Raw genomic sequence first — 14,109 nt, 5'->3', positions numbered from 1 at the left:
TCGTTTCTGTCTTTGGTGTTGGCACTGTCGTTGTTCCTGACTTTGTTGTTTTCGTTGCCGTTCGTGTTGCTGTTTTTGTCGTTTCTGTCTTTGGTGTTGTCGCTATCTTTGTTCCTGACTTTGTTGTTTTCGTTGCCGTTCTTGTTGTTTCTGTCTCTGTCGTTGTCGCTATCTTTGTGCCTGACTTTGTTGTTTGTCTTGTCGCGCTTCATGTTGCTTTTGTTCTTTCTGTTGTCGTTCTCGTTTCTGCTGTGCTTCTTGCTATTGTTGTTGGTCTTGTCGCGCTTCATGTTGCTTTTGTTCTTGCTGTTGTTTGTCCCGTTTCTGCTGTGCTTCTTTTGACTTTTGTTTTTCTTGTTATACTCTATTCGTGTCCCGAGTGGATAATTTGAGTCATTGAGCATTTCGTCTCGAGAGTGGTGCGAATGATCTGATGTTGCATCGGTGCAGGTGACATCAATCATTTGTGGAGAATTGGATTCCTCATCTTTGCTTTTTTGGTGCTCCTCTTCCGGAGTCAAATTCTTCTCGATTTCGTTTGACGAGGTGTCTCTGGATTCTTGGCGCTCCTCTTCTGGAGTCAAAACCTCCATGATTACAATTGATGTGGTGTCTGTGGACTTCTGGCGCTCCTCTTCTGGAGTCCAAATCTGCATGATTTCAGTTGACGTGGTGTCTCCGGACTCTTGGTGCTCCGCTTCTGGAGTTGAAATCTTCATGATTTCCGTTGATGTTGTCTCACTGGACTCCAGGTGCTCCTCTTCTGGAGTCAAAATCTGCATGGTTTCTTTTGGCTTGGTCTCTCTGGACTCCAGGTGCTCCTCTTCTGGAGTCAGAATCTGCATGGTTTCTTTCGGCGTTGTCTCTCTGGACTCCAGGTGCTCCTCTTCTGGAGTCAAAATCTGCATGTTTTCTTTCGGCGTCGTCTCTCTGGACTGTTGGGTGGCCCGACTCTGTGCTTCTGTACAGACAAGCTGAGAACTGTCAGTCTCGCTGTGATCCTGTACGTCGAGTGCGATCACCTTGTTACTGTTTTCGCTCTGCGCGTCGGTACAGACAAGCTGAGAACTGTCAGTCTCGCTGTGATCCTGTACGTCGAGTGTGATCACCTTGTCACTGTCTTCGCATGCAGTGGGTAGAGGTGCATTGTCTTCTTTTTGTTCCTGTGAGCTTGGTAGACTTTCATAGTCTGCTTGCGGTTGCTCAGATACAGCGGGTTTACCTGCATCATCTTGTTCATGCATGGTGTTCGCCAGGGAGTGTTTGCTTGCATCCCTTTTGGAGTCTTTCATCACTCGCACTGTGGAGCCTGTCATCGCTTGCTCTGTGGAGTCTTCCTGTGCTCTCTGTGTGGCGTCGTCTTCGTCTAGGGTATTGCTGTCATCCAATGTATCGACGAGCTGCCATGGCATCATGGTGTTGGATTCATCTACCATGAGTAGAGTCGTGTTGAGCTTTGCAACGGTGTCGCTGATGCTGTGATCAGCATGTCCAAATAACTCCTCCATGTCTGAGTAGTATTCTTTGATACCCATTTCATCTTCGTTGGCTTCTTCTACCACGAGTTGATTCGTGTTGAACTTTGCGACCATGTCGCTGATGCTGTGATAAGCATATCCGACTGACTCAGCTGTGTCTGAGTAGTATTCTTCGAAAACCAAATCATCCTGGTTGGATTCTTCTACCACAAGTTGATTTGTGTTGAACTTTGCGACCGTGTCGCTGATGCTGTGATAAGCATATCCGACTGTCTCAGCCATGTCTGAGAGGTAATCTTCGAAAAACAAATCATCTTTTGTTGTTTAGGAATTCTTTTTGTTCTCTTCACTTTGGGTGGTGCAGACTGCTTTTTTCAGGGTGTTGTGCAAGTTGTTTTTAACTGTTGGTTTAAGTTCAGGCGTTTTTCTGTGTTCTGAGGCAAGAAAATTTGTGTTTACCACTTTAAGTGTCTTATTTTCAATTTTCGGGCATTTCCCTTTTAAGTGGGTGTGGTCGGGATGCTCAGACGTCATGACGTCACGCGTAGGAATGAATTGCGCATGCGCAAATCGGCTTTCCTTCCCTGTGCGGTTCTGTGTCCATTGCGCATGCGCGGCTTGCGCATGCGCATGACGATCCGCGATCAAGACTTTTTTTGACTGCGCATGCGCATAACGATCAGCACCGCGATCTTTTTTAAACTGCGCATGCGCGGCTTCCGGTTCCGGCGCATGCGCAGACGCGATTTGTAGTTCTTTGCTTACCGGAGACTGCAAAATGTGCTGCGACGCCATTTTTTCGCGTTTTTCGCGGATTTCAGGGATTTTTCTTTCCCACCAGGACTGGATTTCTAAAAGTTGTAAGTTATCTTCTCTTCCTGATCTGGACAGGGTTTCAGCGTTTTGGCTTTGTGAGAAATTCTTGTTATTTCTTCTTTTTGATCTGTACTTTTCATTCGCGATTTCTTGTTCTTTCCGTGATTTTTTAAGTTTTGCATCACTCAGTCTCTGTGCAGTTTGGACTCTGAGCATGCCTTGCTGTTCAAATTTCTCACAGTACTCTTCAAATTTGTTTAGTAACGTTTGTAAGCTGTTTCTGTCTTCATCTTTTGAGTATTTAAATCCATTATACACTTTCCTATTTACAGGCCCTGCGGTGAGAATTGCTATTTTAATGTTGTCTGAGGCTTCTTGTACATCATTAGCTGTGAGATAAATATCGAACATTTGTTTAAACCTTTTCCAGACATTTCTTACAACGCCAGTCTGGTCCAGCTGATCTGGGTATCCAATCCACATCCTCGAATTAGCGATGTCTTCCAAGTCAAATGTCCAGTAGGAGATTTCCATGCCATTTTGAGCTTTCTGTATCTGCCACTGAGTTGTCCTGTAGTAAGCGTCTGAAGCCACTCCTGGGTACCATGTGTTGTTACTCGTGTCTTAATAAAGCTCGTAGTCTCAAATGTGGAGAAGATGCTTTATTGTGAGTTCGTTCTCTCTTCAGAGCTGTTACCTACGGCTACCTTCAGTGCTCCTAGCTGGCGTGTGTGTGTGTCCTGCTCCAAGTTCTGCCCTCCGTGAAGTGTGTCCTCACTTCCTGTCCCCGTCTATTTATATGGCTCTCCCGTGCCCCCTCTAGTGTTTGCTCAGTTGAATTGCATCTAGTTAACTTGTGATCACCACACCCCAAGCACCTTTTCAGGGCCTTCGGGCAGTGGGGAAGGGGGAGTTGCAGGAGGGGGCGCATGCGTTCAGGGTCAGGCCCTAGGCCGCCGTTTTCCACGACATAGCCGAGGATGGCTAGCCGGGTTGTGCGGAAAACACATTTCTCCTTATTTTATGTCAAATTAAGGAATCGGGCGGTGCGGAGGAATTTTTGAAGGTTAGTGTCATGGTCCTGCAGGTCATTGCCGCAGATGGTAACATTATCCAAGTCCGGGAACGTGGCCCACAGCCCGTACTGGTCGACCATTCGGTCCATCGTTCATTGGAAGACCGAAACCCCGTTGTTGACGCCGAAGGGGACGCTGAGGAAATGGAAGAGACGGCCATCTGCCTCAAAGGCAGTGTATTGGCCGTCCTCCTGCCGGATAGGAAGCTGCTGGTACGCGGACTTCAAGTTAGGCCGTAGAGAAGACCCGATACTGCACAATCTGATTGACCATGTCAGATATGCGAGGGAGGGGGCACGCATATGCCAGGGTGCCAGTTGGCAGTGCCAGGGAAGGGGGCTTCAGTTGCGGAGGCCCTGGCAGGGGACTCCCAGCATGGTGTACCGGTTGATCATCTGACTGGAGTCGATGACCATCCGGTGCTTCTCCCCAGACCTGACGACCACTTGTGCTCTCCGGGGACTATTACTGGCCTCAATGATCCTTTCCCTCAGGAGTCGCTGGACCTCTGAGCTGATGAAGGCCTTGTCATGAGCACTGTGCTGTCTGCTCCGGGTGGCGACGGGTTTACAGTCTGGGGTGAGGTTCGCGAAGAGCTAGGGAGGGGTGACCTTCAGGGTTGTCAGGCTACAGACGGTGAGAGGGGGCAGGGGTCCGCCGAACTTCAGGGTTAGACTACGGAGGTTGCACTGAAAGTCTCAACCCAGTAGGAGAGGGGCGCAGAGAAGGGGGAGGATGTAGAGTTTGAAATTGACATATTCAACGCCCTGTATTGCCAGGTTGGTGGTGCAGTACCCCCGGATCTGCACGGAGTGCGATCCGGAAGCTAGGGATATGACTTGTAAGATGTGGAGGGCCCGGAGGGAACAGCGCCTTACCATGTCCGGGTGGACGAAGCTATCCGTGCTCTCAGAGTCGAAGAGGCGGGACGTCTCCTGCCTGTTGAGGCTGATGGCCATCATCAATCTTTGAAGATGGCAAGGCCGGGACTGGTCAAGTTGAATGGAGCTGAGTTGATGGCGATGCTGGTCGCAAAATGGCGGCATTGATGAAGTCAGACAAAATGGCAGCCCCCATGGATCGCACGCGGCGTTCAGTGTCAATGACGTCAGACAAGATGGTGGCCCCCGTGAATCGCACGCGGCGATTGGCGCGTCAGCAGAGGGCACTCTGGGCAGGCACAATGCCACGCTGCGGGGTCTGAGTCTCAGACTGGGCTTGACAGGCTTTTGTTTTTTAATTTTGATTTTTAGGCTTAGCTAGGCATACCGTGTCGTAGTGCCCCTTCTTGCCACACGTGGAGTTGCGAGCCGGGCAACGCTGTCTGGGGTGCTGGCCCTGACTACAGAAGTAACAGCATGGTCCTCCGGAGCTGGACGGCTGCCGCACGGCGCAGGAATGAGGCACGCCTGGGTCAGTTGATGGCTGCACCTCCGACGTGGAAGCCCCCCAGGACAATGGGCTCCCCCCCACCATGCTGGGAGTCCCCTGCCAGGGCCTCCGCAACTGAAGCCCCCTTCCCTGGCACTGCCAACTGGCACCCTGGCATTGCCACCCGGAACTGCCCCCAGCACTGACCCAGGAATATTCTTGTTTTCTGACACTTCAGGATGATGTGCTCTTGTCAGAATCCACTTACAAAATCGTGGTTACTGTTATTCATGAACAGGTGCCAGGAACTGTTGTGTACGTGAACTCATTCATCACACATGTGCGGTTCGTCCTCCAAAAATGTCAATAAGCTGTCATCACAACCTGTGCCAGGACAATTAGTTTGTGTCTGTGCAATTAGTGACATTGCTCACTCATCGCCTGTCTCTGGTGTACCCTTTTGTGCCTCCAGTGCTCGAATCTTCATGGTGGTGTTTTGATTTCCGGCTATTGTAAGCCACAGCCTATCTGGAACCACAATCAGCCTTTTCAAAATTCTAATGTGCGATATTGGGTGAATTTCTCCCAGAAAATGACTAAGGACGTGATTCTCCGGAAAGATGTCTTATTGCGGTAGCGAGTGGGAATTGCTGCGAGCTTCCCGGTGCTCAGCCCAGCGAGGCTGGCAACGTTATTCAATGTAAATTGGTCCACTTAAGATGACCCCCATGTGCTTCCCGCCACAAATGAAGGCTCGCTGGGACCGCGCTAGCTAGCATGAACAGGAGGACTGGCCTCCAGTGCTGTAAACAGGTTAACGACCTACACCAAGCAGCATGGACGAAAAGACACCAACGCCTTTCTGTCCCCAGGAGAGCATACCCCGTACGGCTCACAACCTTCCCTTCGCACCCCCCTCTCCCTTCAACACCCCCCCCTATTGCTGCCTTCACACCCACCACTGTGAATCACGCCTGTGGCTAATGATGCCTTGTCCGAGTCCCCACAGGAGAAGCTCTCGCACAACCGTCGGGAGAGGGCCCAGACTGGCGGCGGGGTGCCGGACTTACGAATCTTCACTACCTTCGAGGAAAGGGCTCTGAAGGTTGCACTGGTGGCCGAGGACAGAGCTGTCGCCAAAGCGTAGGTTGGCAGAAGCCACAGAAGTGAGGAACCGACGGGCCACACCCGGAGGGCCTATCAAATGTGAGTAGTGATAGCCTTACTGACTGACCCATTCCTCCCACTGACCACATGTCTGTTCGCCAGCAGGTCCGCCAGCCAATGGCGCCGGCCCATCCCGGGTGTCACCCTCTCCAGCCTCCCAGGAGAACACCTTGGCGGAGAGCTCTGAGGAAGACATGATCGAGGCATCACAGCTATCATCCCCACCCTCCACCAGCGCAGATATATGCACGTCGGTGGGAAATGTTTGTCAGGCTTCTGGGGCACAATCTGGAGAGCACCACACACCTGCTGATGCACATCAGGTGGAGACAGGAATCCCCAGGCGACACAGCAGTCAGAGGGCTTCTGGATCCCAGGACCCAGCTGGGTCCCAGACTGATGCTGAGCCTCTGGAACAGGTTTACCCGGAGCTGTTGGAAACGTTAGGATGTGGCTGGGACATTCAAAGGAAGATGTCATCGACACTCAAACACCTCTACAGCCAATTGGAGGAGCTCCAGTGGCTACGAGCACAGAAGATGTCATCGGCAATGTATGACACTGAGGCCAACACTGCTAGGGTGGAGACCGCAGTGGAGGGACTAGAGCACGACATCGGCACCATGATTGATGGTGTCCAAGGTGTCGCGCAATCGGTGACGGCCATGGCTGAGGGTCTCGGCAGAATGTCTGCCTTGCTTGGGGATGTGACCCAGTACCAGGCTGACCTTAATGAGGATCTGTGTGACATGTCCCGCTCTCAGATGGGAAGCGCTGAAGCGCTGCAGAGCTTGTGCCCAGTCGCAGGTGGGTATTGCAGAGCATGGCTCAGTCATTGAGGAGCATTGCCGAGGGCGTCGACACAATGGTGTAGACTGTAGGAAGCTGCCAGGTCTGGCAGAGCCAGATGATTCAGGGGCAGCCGGGGCTCGAACTAGCTGCCCCTCCATCTCAAGATGAACTCCAGGGCCCTATGGGCACCGACTGGGAGGAGGGGGCGCTGGGTGCCGTCCCATGGAGTGGCAATGGTGGCCCCCAGCTCCCCCGAGTTTCATCCTTTGATGAGGCCGCATCGCGATGCAGCTCAGATATGCAACCTGGGGAGACACCTAGATATAGCAGTCGACATAGAAAGGCCAAGAACATCGAGGATCACTGAGAGCAGCAGGCGAGGGGGGAGAGAGTGGGAGTAGGTAGGGGGTGAGGGGCTGTGGTGGCAAGAGTGGGGCGGCACCATCTACAAAGTGGGGAATTGTATTACACATTAAAAATCATTTAACGCAACCAGTATGGCGCCGCTAGTACTTTCTTCTGCAATAAGGGCCAACCTCCAAACCCTTGGTCCATCTGTCCAGGGATAACCACCCTCCCCGGGCACACCGTGTGCAGGTGATGGGTGTGAGAGAGCACTCAACAGGCAGGCAGGGGTCAGACTATGGCCATAGATTGAGGAGCACTGGCGCTCAGCTCCCTGCGGGTTATCATTAACCTTTGCCCTCGACAGTGACCCACTAACAATGCCAACACCATCCCGGCACCCTGGAGTGATGTAACACATACCCTGGGAGAGTGGGAATGGCTGTGAGGGGTGACACATCGGGACATATCCGATGTGAACAGGGTGAATATGAGGGTATTCCTGGACCTCCGGCCTTGCCGGGCCCTCGCCGCTGCCGCCTGTCCTGCAGTCTTCGGATGGTCTTCCGGTTTCCCTCTGGGATCGTCCTCCAGCTCTTGCTGGTCCTGCACCACCTTGTCATACTCGCCCTCCTCTTCATCCTCATCATCCTCCTCCTCAGAGGTGGGCACATGTTCCTCATCGCCAACCTCCATCAGGTTGCCCGCTGCTATACGAGGTTGTGAAGGACACAGCAGATACCACAAAGTGGTACAGTGCACCACCGGAACGATCGAGGCATCGGAATCGCACCTTCAGGAGTCCGATGCACTGCTCAATGACAGCCCGGTTGGCCGCATGGGTCTTGTTGTACCGGGTCTCCAGTCTCCGTGCTGGCATCATCACCCTCAGCGGGTGGCCCTTATCCCCCAGAGCCAACCACCTATCCTGGGTGGTCGTGAAGAGGCCGAGGATGTCCGATTTCCCCGGAATGTAGCTGTCGTGCACACTCTGGGAAGCGTGCACACTGCATGTGGGGGTGGTCACACACGAGCTGTACGTTCAGTGGAACCCCTTTCTGTTACTGTAGGGCACTCCCAGATGGCCCGGTTACGCAGGGCAACATGCGAGCCATTCACTACGCCCTGGAACTGTGGCATCCTGCAAATGGCAGAGAATCCAGGCATGCTGTTGGGCTTAGTCCATGTCAAAGTGGATGTCGTTTTGCGCCCAGGCAAACAGGACATTCGTGACTTAGGGGCTCGGGCACAGGCTGTCTATATTTGTTCACAATAAACACATGTTCATACTGTTCAAACTGCCTTGGTGCTCTGTCTGATGGGTGTAGGGTGGGACGGTCAGTGCTGGCCAGTGGGATTGGGAGGGTTTGGGATGAGTGAAGCACACTGGGTGGACCATGTAGCTACCCCCACCCTCGCCCGACCGTCCCCAACTGGACTAGCCAGCTCGCATGCAGGGATCATATAGGTGGAATGTGCTACTGTGGGCATGAGTCAGACATTGTCAAACCATGTTGAGCACAGAGCTCATGGCAGAGCAGGCCGCCATCATCCTCCATCCCATGAACTAGACATACTGTCACTACCGACCCAGGGCCCCCAGCTCGTAGGGCCGCAAGTGTAAATAACAACGGCGGTGTGCATGCGGGTGGTTTGGTAGTGTGGGAGGTGAGGCTGTTCGGTGGAGTGGGAGGTGAGGGTGTTCGGTGGAGTGGGAGGTGAGGGTGTTCGGTGGTGTGGGAGGTGAGGGTGTTCGGTGGTGTGGGAGGTGAGGGTGTTCGGTGGTGTGGGGGGTGAGGGTGTTCGGTGGAGTGGGAGGTGAGGGTGTTCGGTGGTGTGGGAGGTGAGGGTGTTCGGTGGTGTGGGAGGTGAGGGTGTTCGGTGGTGTGGGGGGTGAGGGTGTTCGGTGGTGTGGGGGGTGAGGGTGGTCGGTGGTGTGGGGGTGAGGGTGTTCGGTGGTGTGGGGGGTGAGGGTATTCGGTGGTGTGGGAGGTGAGGGTGGTCGGTGGTGTGGGAGGTGAGGGTGTTCGGTGGAGTGGGAGGTGAGGGTGTTCGGTGGTGTGGGAGGTGAGGGTGTTCGGTGGAGTGGGAGGTGAGGGTGTTCGGTGGAGTGGGAGGTGAGGGTGTTCGGTGGTGTGGGAGGTGAGGGTGTTCGGTGGTGTGGGAGGTGAGGGTGTTCGGTGGTGTGGGAGGTGAGGGTGTTCGGTGGTGTGGGAGGTGAGGGTGTTCGGTGGAGTGGGAGGTGAGGGTGTTCGGTGGTGTGGGAGGTGAGGGTGTTCGGTGGAGTGGGAGGTGAGGGTGTTCGGTGGTGTGGGAGGTGAGGGTGGTCGGTAGTGTGGGAGGTGAGGGTGTTTGGTGGTGGGAGGTGAGGGTGGTCGGTGGTGTGAGGGGTGAGGGGCTTGGTATGGTGGTATCCGTGCCCCTGACCAGCTACCCCTCCCTCCTGTGAAACATGTCTCGACGAGGGCATCCCGTGCGCACTGGCCCTGGTGATAGCATTGTGCGGCCTCCCGTGCCTGGCCAGGCCCCATGTCCCACCCATTGTCCCCCTCCCCCTCATCCTCCTCATCTGACGATGCCTGCCCTTCCTCCTCATCCTGCTCCAGCACATCGCCCGTCTGCTGGGCTATACTGTGATGTGGAGATGCCGGCGTTGGACTGGGGTGAGCACAGTAAGAAGTCTTACAACACCAGGTTAAAGTCCAACAGGTTTGATTCAAACACGAGCTTTCGGAGCGCAGCTCCTTCCTGGAGGACATAGCTGGCCACCATGATGCGGGTGACCCTCCTGGCCTCGTACTGGAGGGCCCCTCCGGAGCGGTCCAGGCACCTGAAGCGCATCTTCAGGACCCCAAAGCACCTCTCGACCACCACCCTTGCTCGCACAATGGGCATCACTGTAGCGGATGTCCGCTTCGGCCTGGCCTCCGTATAGGCGTCATCAGCCACGACTGCAATGGGTAACCTATGTCGCCCAGCAACCAGACCTGCAGCCGGCGGGGGGAGGGGGGGGGAATCCTTCGGACATGCCGGGGATCATTGAGTGCGCCAAGCTGAAAGAGTCATGTACACTGCCCGAGAATTGGGCGCAGATGTGCAGGATCGGCATCTGATGGTCACAGGCCACCTGAATGTTCATCGCGTGGTAGCCATTCCTGTTGGTGAACAGCCGCCTGTTATCCACCGGTGGCCGTAGGGCGACAGGCACCCCATCGATGACCCCCTGGAGGCCGGCGATGGCAGCAAACCCTGTTGCCCAGGCATCCTGGTACACCCACAGGGTGCTGTATGTACCACTCTGCCTGGGAATACAGAGCATCAGTGACAGCGCGGATACACCTGTGCGGCGAGGCCTCGGAGATGCTGGACAGGTCCCCACTCGTCGACTGGAAGGACCCCGCCGCGTAAAGGTTCAGCGCGACCGTCACCTTGAGGCCCACCGGTAGCGGTGACCTCACCCATACCCCCACGGTGCCTGGTGTGCCATCATGTGGCAGACATGTTGCACTGTCTCCCTGCTCAACCACAGTCTTCTTCTGAATGCCCAGTCCGGAAGGTCCTGAAAGGACATGCGGCCGTGGTACATGCGAGGCCTCATCCAGCGCCTCCTTGGCACCTCCTCCTCCTCAGCCTGTTGGGCGGCCAGCCCTCCAGCATTAGCACCTGCCACCTGCCCCTCTACAGCCCGCTCCTCTACTGCAGCCTCCGCCTCCTCTCTGAGCGGCCTATGCTCATGCTGCCACAGGGTTGCATTCAGGGCAGTGACCAATGCCACAGCGGCCAGCATCGCAGGTCCAAAAGCCATCATTTTCTGCCGGGGGTGAAAGGCAATCATGTTATCGTGGCGCATACACCCATGCCCAACCAGGTGCCATGGGCTACATGTGTCCCCGATTGGCACCGTGGGCCCCACCCAAGCATGCCGCCCCCCTGACCCCCAAACCCTGGCCCCATCGGTGTCCCCGGTCCTGCTGCCCGTCGGGGCAACGTTGGATGGCACTGCCCTCACTGGGGGCTGCCGTCGGTGTGGCCCTGGGTGGTCCCCGGGTGGGTGGCTGCCGGTTGGGTGGGGTGGTGGGTGCGGGGGGGGGGGGGGGGGTTGTTGGGGGCATCTATAAGCCCATGTTCATTGCGTGCACCCATGGGCCGGGATGGGTGGCTGCCATAATGGCCTTCTGTACTGAGGCATCACTCCTGCCCTGTTGAGGGGCTTGGCGTGTTCCCTTTATACACCTCGCTTTATACTCCCCACCCTTCATGTCCCCACCCTTCATATGCCCCTTCAGGCCTCCTCCCCTTCAATCCCCCCCCCCCCCTTTCATGGCCATTGTCCCCCTCAGGCCCCACCCCTTGGCAGTGCCCATTGACACCCTGAGAGTGTCCCTGCCACCCTGGCACTTCCCCTGGCACTGTCAGTGTACCACAGTGGCATTGCCTAGGTGCCGGAGCAGTGCCAGGGCACTGCTCTGCCCTATTCCCAACCACTCATGGGCTACAAAGGCCTCTGGGCCCTCTGGCATGGTCATCACGCCTCGTCTCCACTGTTGGAGACCAGTACTGATTCGCGCCGGCCTCACGCTGCGCCACTGGGGCCGATGAATCCTGGGAGCCTGGGAGACTCCAGCCTCAACCGGACTGTGCATATTGAAATGAGTTTTAAGGATCAGTTAAATGGGCTGATCTGGTTCATGCCCAGTGAGGCCATGATTCAGATCACGTCAAGCGCCGCGGGTCGGGAGCATCGTGATCAGTTCGGCGCCCAGCACGTGTTTGTAGTCTGGGAAATAATGTGCAGCAAAAGCTGACATGATTCTCTAATCGAGAGAGAATTCCATAAATCTGCTTCACTTTTACTCCAGATTTGGTATATTTCAATAATCAGAGCTCTTGGTTGCGGCTTTTGATGTCACTGCATTGAAAAAACATGTGTGGGAGGTACATTGGTGAATTCAGACCTTTAAAAATTGAAAAGAAAAGCAATTGTGCACAAGTCATCGGGGTCGAGGCTGCAGATGCTCAACATGTTGCCTGTGCCCATCATGTTCTGTGGCTGCAAGAGCACTCAAAATATAGCAATGAAATAATGGCTGGAACTATCCAGCCATTGGGATTCTCTTTTCCTGCTCATGGTTTCCCGGCATCGTGGGGTGGCTTCAGTAGTAATTCCCATGGACAGGCAGCGGGAAGGAAGAATCCCTCCGCCACGAACAGCTCACCGCCGGAAAACTCTCAGTCAGGTGATCAGTATACCCAGGTCAAGGTCTCCTGCCCTTATTTCAGTCCCTACTCCGTAACAGCCACAAAAATGGTTATCCCAAAAGTTTGCTGTTATGCCAGCTTTGATCTTGTTTCCCGCATTTCAGTATTTCCAGGTGGCTGTCACTGAGAATTCAATCGGAGCGCGCCAGATGGTCAAAATATGTCAATCTGATATCAGTACAAAGAGCAATTGCCAAACATTCTCTGGAGCCTTCAAATCTGAATAAATGCAGATTGGAAACGCAGAGGATTTTCCCGATGGCCATTTTATTAATGATAATTTTAACTTATGTTTGAAATGAATTGTTATCATGGCTTCACACAGCTAGACGGTTCTTAGTGATTAACTTGAAATTGTTACTGAGCATTAAAGCAGCTCAACATGTGACATGAATATTGTCAATGCCATTATTAATTGTTTTTTCTGTTTCTTAGAACGTTGATGATGGTTCATCTGAAAATTAAATGAATTTGATCTTTGTATCACAAAAATAAAAACTCAAAGACTTTGAGAAATTTTCAGTCCTCCTGGGTGGTTTTGAAAATCTTCAACTACCAGAAATCTGTTGGATAACAATGTGGAAATAATGTGTGCACTTGAATAATGTGATGATGTACTTTCTGCATGGGTCCATCTATAACTTGGTCTGTCTCTTCACTATAAACTCAGAATATATCAGCCGTTTGAAGGCACAGATGTTTTCAACCTGAGTAAGATTTTCTGTCAGCGGATGCTTCCTCTCTGAATTCTTGTGTCCATGTTTATAATGCAAATTTTCCATGTAAACACTGTAAGTAAATCATCCTGCTGTAGTGCCTCAGTATTGTGTCTTCCAGATTCTCAACATGTATTACTTCAGTACTCCTATGCCTCTCAAGTTTTCCAAGGTTTTGCCATTTAACTACAAGTAAAAATCAGGTCAAATATCATGGGATGGATTCTCCGTCGAGGGACGCCCGGATCATGTTCCACAATGGGATCGAGAATCGAGCATCGGGTCAAATTCAGGATCGATGCCAGGTGCTGGCCCGAGCGCGATGCCACGGCCCCCGGAATTGAGGTCCACGCCTCACGCCAGCGGGAGCATGTAAATTAAATCAAATGGGTCTTAATGATCATATGCGGCCAGGAATCACTTGGACGCGGATCACTTGTGGTCTGTACCAGCATGGCCCTTGTGGTGGTGGACGTGGGCCAAGTGGGTAACGTATCTCCCACCACCCGATTACCTATGTGCCCTCCCATCCCCATTTAGGAGGGTGACCTCCCCCCCACCAGGACCCCAGTAATAGGTAGACCCCACCCATTGGGACCCATGTCATAGTGAACCCCCCCCCCCCCCAGGGACCACTGTAATACAGGGCACCCCACAGGAATCCCTTGCCTAATGGGACTCCCCCCACCTCTCACAACACCTCCCACCCCAGAAAAGAGACCCCAGTCTGGAAGCTGTAACACATACCTGGAAGCTACACAAGACCATTCCTCGAAGCTCGAAGGAGAACAGCTGTGAACTGTGTCTGGTCCCCACAGATCTATTAGCTGCAAACAATTCATAGCTTTCTAGTAATGGTCTGTGATTGACAGCTTCTACAACCCATCTGCAGCTTTGATTCATTCATCTTTCTTCATGGTTCAGTGGCCTAAGTGGTGAAACCCCAACGTTTGTAAACATTGACCACATCAAAGAGAGGTAAGAGTAGCGATATCACACGCTTGAGTGATTGGAATACACTTAGTTCTTGGAATGCACTTACCTCCCTTTGATGTGGTCAATAGTTACAAACATTGGGGTTTCACCTTT

General features: G+C 53.5%; 1 protein-coding gene across 1 annotated transcript in view; it reads left to right on the top strand.

Moving 5' to 3' along the window:
- tpo (thyroid peroxidase) overlaps nucleotides 1–13,067 on the top strand; it is a 124,279-nt gene extending 111,212 nt beyond the window's left edge. The window contains exon 15 of the mRNA XM_038798812.1: nucleotides 12,740–13,067. Coding sequence (XP_038654740.1) covers nucleotides 12,740–12,747 — 8 coding nt within the window. The 3' untranslated portion in view covers nucleotides 12,748–13,067. The remainder of the gene's footprint in view (nucleotides 1–12,739) is intronic.
- Nucleotides 13,068–14,109: the final 1,042 nt, after the last annotated feature.

The sequence above is a fragment of the Scyliorhinus canicula genome, chromosome 6 (genome assembly GCF_902713615.1).
Source record: "Scyliorhinus canicula chromosome 6, sScyCan1.1, whole genome shotgun sequence".
Classification (NCBI taxonomy): domain Eukaryota; kingdom Metazoa; phylum Chordata; class Chondrichthyes; order Carcharhiniformes; family Scyliorhinidae; genus Scyliorhinus; species Scyliorhinus canicula.
The sequence above is the reverse complement of the archived record's forward strand: the minus strand, read 5'-3'. Positions and strand labels throughout refer to the sequence as shown.